Source organism: Rutidosis leptorrhynchoides, chromosome 10 (assembly GCF_046630445.1).
Source record: "Rutidosis leptorrhynchoides isolate AG116_Rl617_1_P2 chromosome 10, CSIRO_AGI_Rlap_v1, whole genome shotgun sequence".
Taxonomy (NCBI): domain Eukaryota; kingdom Viridiplantae; phylum Streptophyta; class Magnoliopsida; order Asterales; family Asteraceae; genus Rutidosis; species Rutidosis leptorrhynchoides.
The window spans coordinates 43593877-43601177 of record NC_092342.1 but is presented as its reverse complement, the minus strand read 5'-3'; the positions used below and the strand labels follow the sequence as shown (position 1 = coordinate 43601177).

Below are 7301 nucleotides of genomic sequence, written 5' to 3'. Positions count from 1 at the left end.
CACAAAGAATAAAATTGGATTTATAAATGGTACTGTTGTAAGAAGTCAAAAAGATGAAATTATTGCATCCCAATGGGATAGGTGCAACTCAGTTGTCATATCCTGGATCCTTGGGTCTGTTACAGAAGATTTGTATTCTGGACAGATCTTCTCTACTAATGCATCTGATGTGTGAAAAGAATTAAAAGAAACTTATGACAAGATTGATACTTTAATAATATACAACTTACATCATCAAATTAATACACTTAAACAAGGTGATAGTGCACTTTCTGAATATTATCATAAGCTTAATACACTATGGAAACAATATGATGCTATGGTGTCCTCACCTGTGTGTACATGTAATGCAACTGCTTGCACATGTGCAGCAGCCACATCTCACAAAGATCATGTAAAGATGATGAAGTTAATGCAATTCTTAATGGGTTTAAATGATGAGTATACAACTGTCAGAAGTAATATCTTGTTAAGAGACACTGTATTAGATGTTAAAGAAGCTTATGCTATCATTTCAAGAGAAGAGTCCCATAAGGGAATTTCTGCAGATAAAATTGTTAAAACTCAAGCTAATGCTTTTGTAACTCAGGCAAATAATACATTTAATAAGGCTAGGAATAATTCTGGGAATTTTTCAAGTAATAACAATAATAGAAATCAAAACCAGACCTTAAAATGTAAAAAGTGCAATAAGCTTGGTCATACAATTGAAAGATGTTTTGAAATAATTAGTTATCCACCATCTTCTAAGAGAAGAGTAAATGGAAATCAGAATAACATGAATTTTAGAAATATATCTTACTCTAATAACAGTACTACTCATAAAGATGAGTCTTCTAGTTCTGCTTCTAGTTCTGCACCTGCAGTGTTAACAAATGACCAGTTGATGAAGCTTCTTAGTTTGATAAATGAGAATGCAACACCTGTGGATGCAAATGCAAATATGGCAGGTAATTTTGTAAACTGTAATATCCCTTTTAACTCAAACTTTAAAAGATTTTTTAACAGTCACATTAATGATAAAGCTAAAAATCAAAGTCAAGGTTGGATAATTGATTCTGGTGCTAATCATCATATGACTGTTAGTGAAAAAGGTATGAGTGATATTGTTGATATATCTAAGTTAAAATTAACTGTGGGACATCCAAATGGAACACAAGCTAAAGTTGTAAAGATTGGGAACTTAAAAATTTCAAACAATGTAATCCTATATGATGTTTTAGTTGTCCCAGAATACTGTGTTAGTCTTCTATTAGTTCATAAATTGTCTAAGGATAGTAAATTAACAATAAGTTTTGATGAAAACAAATGTTTTATTCAGGACTTGAAGGCAATGACAACTGTAGGGACTGGTAGTCAAAGTGGTGGATTATACTTGTTTGATGATCATGATTTAAATGTGGTAGGTTTATCTTGCAATGTGTGTGTTCATTTTGTGTCTTCACAGTTGTGGCAAGCAAGACTTGGACATCCTTCAGTACAAGTCTTGAAAGTTTTAAAACAAAAATTGAATCTTAAAGACATTCAAGAAAACTGTCCCTGTGACATCTGCCATAAGGCAAAACAAGTCAGGGAACCCTTTCCTCTTAGTGATCATAAATCACAAGAGTTAGGTGATTTAATTCACTTGGATCTTTGGGGTCCATTTAAAATACAAAGTAGAGATGGTTACAAATATTTCTTAACTATTGTTGATGATTTTTCTAGAGGTGTTTGTATTTATTTGTTAAAATCTAAAGATGAAACTTTTGATAACATTGTAAGTTTTGTAAATCTAATTCAAAATCAATTTAACAAAAAAGTTAAAGTTTTAAGAAGTGACAATGGCACTGAGTTTGTTAATGGGAAAATGATTAATTTTGTTAAAACTAAAGGTATAATTCATCAAACATCATGTGCATACACTCCACAACAAAATGGAGTGGTTGAAAGAAAACATAGGCATTTACTTAATGTAGCAAGAGCACTTATGTTTCAAGGGGGATTGCCTCTAAATATGTGGAGTGAGTGTGTTCTAACTGCATGTTATTTAATCAACAAAACTCCATCAAGTGTGCTCTCTGGAAAGACCCCTTATGAATTAATTTTTTAAAAAAGACCCTAATCTCTCTCACCTAAGGTGTTTTGGCTGTTTGTGTTATAATGCTGTTTAAATCCAGAAAACAAGTTTTCTAGTAGATATGTTAAGTGTGTTCTTATTGGTTTTGGAAGTGTTCAAAAGGGTTATAAATTGTTGAGTTTGGAAAATAGAAGTGTGATTTTTCCAAGAGATGTAAAGTTTTATGAAAATATTTTTCCTTTAAAACCAAGTATTATTTCTGATGACTTAAATCATTTGAATTTCTTTGATCAAATATTTTTTAACAGCCAAAACACCAAAAGTCCCAATGATGAGGAGAGAGCAACAAGTGATGGTGATGGCAATGGTAACAGGTATTCTAGTAGTGATAATAATCATGGTCATAAGAGTTACAGTGGTCCCAACATTGAAGTTGGTGATAATAGTAACACTTCAAGTCATGATAGTAGTCCTATTAGTGATTCAAGAACCTCTGCAACTCCTGTGAATGATCATTTATCTCCCGAGAGCAATGTTTTTCAAAATCCTTTTAATAGTCCTAACACTAGTCAACAGTCTTTGAGAAAGTCAACCAGAGAGCATGTCTTTTCAAAGAAATTTGATGATTTTGTTGTTGAAGGGAAAGTTAAATATGGGATTAAAAGAGTTGTTAATTATTCTTTGTTAAGTCAAGAAAATTTTTGTTTCATCTCAAATTTAAACAAGTCTGTTGAACCTAAATCATTTTTTGAAGCCTAAAAAAGTAGTCATTGGGTTGAGGCTATGAATTTAGAGATGGAAGCTCTTAATAGAAACAAAACATGGGTAATAACTGACTTACCTCCTAATAGAATACCAATTGATAATAAATGGGTCTACAGAATAAAATATAAATCTAATAGAGAGATTGAGAGGTACAAGGCAAGACTTGTAGCAAAAGGTTATAGTCAAAAGGAAGGAATAGACTATGATGAAACCTTTTCTCATGTTGTTAAACATGTTACTTGAAACGACTCGTCCATATTACTATAAACGTGGTACGTTATTCATTGGTCTCATAGCGAGGTATTTGACCTCTATATGATACGTTTTAGAAATTATTGCATTCGTTTCATAAAAAGCACACCATTATTATACATAATGCATGTTTTAAACAAGTGGGCGATTATTTAAGAAATAATCCCCATAATACATCGGTTTCCAAATACTACACACGTGCCATAAAGGTTGAATATAATACATGACAAAGGTTTTATTGAATGCAACATTTCATTTAAACAAAAGCATGAGACTCCATGCACAGCTTGCTCAGATAATGCAACAGCGGAAGACTTTCTTAAGGACCTCAGAATAAACATGCTTAAACAGTCAACACAAAGGTTGGTGAGATATATAGGTTTGGCATCGATATAAATATAGACCACAATATTTCATAGTTATAAATATATGTACACTCGCAAGTGTATAAAAGTATTTTATAAGTTGTTGAGCGCTTCGGTAACCATACTTAACCATTAATGTGGCATATTCCCTTTATTATGAAATCTCCCTATACTGTACCAAGTGTAGTAAAAACGAAGTACTATGCAACCTTTTACGATACTAGAGCGACTAGCCCGGTTGGGGTTGTCAAACCTGATAGATCTATCAATAGGATTCGCGCTTACATGTTCTTACAACATGTAAATATTAGTTACCAAGCTATTAGGGAAGATATGCAAGGTGGTACAACTCAACGTAGAATATATTTTAAGTACTTGTGTCTATGACGTAAAATATAAAATGCATGTATTCTCATCCTAAAATATTTTTAGAGTTTAAAATGGGACTATATACTCACAGTAGTAAAAGTATATTAATAATAAGTTTTCAACTTATTAAAAATATGACCGTCGTCCTTGGATTCACGAACATATAACAATAATAACGATTCAGATAATAATACGACATATGAATAAAATAAAGCAAGTTCATAGAATACTTATATAATAATTTTTAACATTTTATGTTAGTAGTCCATTGTTACTAGTCCTTTGTTAGTAGTCCAAAATAGTCCGAAAAGTTCAACAGTCCAATAATCGGTATATATATATATATATATATACACATATATTAGTAGTCCATTGTTACTAGTCCTTTGTTAGTAGTCCAAAATAGTCCGAAAAGTCCAACAGTCCAATAATCGGTATATATATATATATATATATATATATATATATATATATAATCTTAGAATTACCCCACGACGTATTGTATACGTATTGTCTTTGCATCAACTCAGAGACATATTGTATACGTATTGTCTTAGAATTAACTAAGACGTATTGTGTGCATATTGTCTTAGGATTTATCAAAACATATTGTATACTTATTGTGTTAGGACGTACCAAGAATATTATTATACATATATACAATCACAGAATTAACCAAGATTATAATATTTTGTTATACTACTGATAACATGTCCAAATATATATAGGATATAGAAAAAGTTAACAAGGATATGGTTAATATAGTTTTTATAATATAAATTTCGTCCATACAACGTTAATTTTAGCAGATTTTGTTTTGCTCGCCAAATATTCATTACAACTTCGTTTAAAGTGAATCAAATTGCTATGGATTCATTAAGAAGTAAATTTTACAAAACCAATTTGAAAAGTTCATCCCAAGTAGTAATTTTTAGAGCTTTACCCTCTTTTTGTGTCGGTAGACAGATTTGGAAAAATTCCGGCATCCACCCAATATATGATTTTTGATAAAATACTTCCACTTTGTCTAAAATCATGAAACAAATACTGGAAGTCTTATTTACATATATTAACATATTTACAAAGTCTTAGCCTCGAAATCAAAGTCTAAGATAGGTTTTTAATTCCCAACCCAAAACAGCCCGCTTTTTACCGAATGGAGATTAAATGATATATGTTAAGTTTCAAGGTGTTCTTCATATGTACAAGTTATAAGTTCTTATATTAGCTTAATATAACATCATAATACATATAAATAAGTGTTATTAGAGTTAATTTAGAAAGATTAGATTAGTTTTTCAAACAAACTTGGTTTTCACCAAAACAAGTTCTAGTTTTTACAAGTTTTATAAGTATAATAAGATAGCAACTATACAAGGAATTGAACAAGGATTTTGAGAAGTATTTTACCTTGATTATGAAGAGGAAAGTTGCTGAGATTAAAGTATGATATGAGAGTATTCAAGTGTGTGTTTTATTTTAAAAAAATATGGAGTAAAAATGAGTTAAAATGGTCCTTATTTATAAGCTTATAATTTTGGCTTTTAGTGAAAATATCTAAGATAAGTTAAATTGTATTAAGTCATGCATGACATATTAAATTGATTAGGTCATGGATGACATATTACACAAATAATTGCATATTTCTATTGGTATATACCAATAGTAAATACTTCTAGAAGCTGTGTATAATACGGGTAAAAATACCGTATGAATGCGAGTAGAATTCTTTGAGGAAATTGAACGGAAATACGCGTATAGCTATCCTTTATATGTATTGGTATATTATAAAGTGTATTCAATACTTATAAGGATGTATTTACACTCGTAATACATTATATGTAAATACATTTTAACATAAGTTAATTACGTCTTTTAAATAGTAATATACATTGTTTGAAAACTCTTTAAATTGGTAGTATGAAAATATATATATAATACTTTGTTAATATACTTAATTAGATATTTAATTATCATATTTTCAAGTTAAATATATATAAATCCATATATATACACAATAATTAAACAATTAAATAATTAAATCAAGTTATGACGTTCGTGAATCGTTGGAATAAAAGGGTGACCAAAAGCTTGTGTAAAACTCTTTTCGGAGGTTCAAGATTTATTAAAATTCATTGCTTATCAAGTCGGAATTATATAAAGATTAAGTTTAAATTTGGTCGAAAATTTCCGGGTCGTCACATTACTGTCAGATGTGTTGTCACTTTAGCTGTTCAGTTTAGTTGGCCTTTATTTCAACTTGACATAAATAATGCTTTTTTGTATGGAGATTTGCACGAAGAAGTATATATGAAGTTGCCAGAAGGCTATTTTTCTAGTAATGACACTAGAGTTTGTAAATTAACTAAGTCATTGTATGGCTTAAAGCAAGCTCCAAGATAGTGAAATTTAAAATTGAATTCTGCCTTGATTGAGCATGGCTTTAAACAAAGTGTTTGTGATTATTCTTTGTATGTTAAAAGTGATGGAGATATTCTTATTATTCTTCTTGTATATGTTGATGATATTGTCATTACTGGAAACAACTTGACTGAAATAGAAAAGTTTAAAACTTTTCTCAAAACAAAGTTTATGATTAAAGATCTTGGAAAATTGAAATACTTTCTTGGTATTGAAATTTTACAAAGTAAAAAAGGAATTTGTATGAATCAAAGAAAGTATTGTTTGGAATTATTAAATGATTATGGTATGCTTGGTTGTAAACCTATAGGTACACCTATTGAACAAAATATGAATGTTGCATGTGAACCAAGTATTAAAGATGGATTACTTAAGAATATTACTGAGTATCAGAAATTGGTAGGAAGATTGATTTATTTAACTCTTACTAGACCAGATATTTCATTTGCTGTTCAAGTATTAAGTCAATATATGCATGCACCTTTACTCTCTCATTTTAATCTTGCTTTTAGAGTTTTAAGGTATCTCAAGAAGGCTCCAGGCCAAGGAATTCAATTTGTTAAAAGTGATTCATTTAAAATGCATGCTTATTGTGATTCTGATTATGCAAAGTGTAAACTTGATAGAAAATCTGTTTCTGGTTACTTAGTATATTTCTGTAACTCTTTAATATCTTGGAAAAGTAAAAAACAAGCAACAGTTTCAAGGTCCTCAGCAGAAGCTGAGTATAGGGCAATGGCTTCTGTTGCTTGTGAAATTATTTGGGTATAAGATTTGCTAAAAGATCTTAACATTGATGTTGAATTACCTGTAATTTTGTTCTGTGATAATAGTTCTGCATTACAGCTTGCAGCTAACCATGTTTTCCATGAAAGGACAAAATATTTTGAAGTAGATGTTCATTTCATAAGGTAAAAAATAGCTGCAGGTGTTATTGAAACAAAAAAGATTAATTCTGCAGATCAACTTGCAAACATTCTCACCAAGGGGTTAAGTGTTAGTCAACATGAACAACTGATTGGTCAGTTGGGATTGTTAGACTTGTTTCAAAATAAGTTTGAGGGGGAATA

General features: G+C 30.1%; 1 protein-coding gene across 1 annotated transcript; it reads left to right on the top strand.

Annotated features, from left to right (window-relative positions):
• Window positions 1–319: 319 nt before the first annotated feature.
• Window positions 320–2818, top strand: LOC139870224 (uncharacterized). The gene is made up of 3 exons (XM_071858060.1): window positions 320–2003; window positions 2160–2277; window positions 2368–2818. The coding sequence occupies exons 1-3, from the start codon at window positions 320–322 to the stop codon at window positions 2816–2818; spliced, it is 2253 nt and encodes a 750-aa protein (XP_071714161.1).
• Window positions 2819–7301: the final 4483 nt, after the last annotated feature.

Coding starts and splice junctions, on each gene's coding strand:
- LOC139870224 (XM_071858060.1), top strand. CDS start 320: ATGGTGTCCTCACCTGTGTGTACATGTAATGCAACTGCTTGCACATGT. Junction 2,004..2,159: donor ATTGCCTCTAAATATGTGGA/GTGAGTGTGTTC, acceptor GTTTAAATCCAG/AAAACAAGTTTTCTAGTAGA. Junction 2,278..2,367: donor ATTTTTCCAAGAGATGTAAA/GTTTTATGAAAA, acceptor ATTTTTTAACAG/CCAAAACACCAAAAGTCCCA.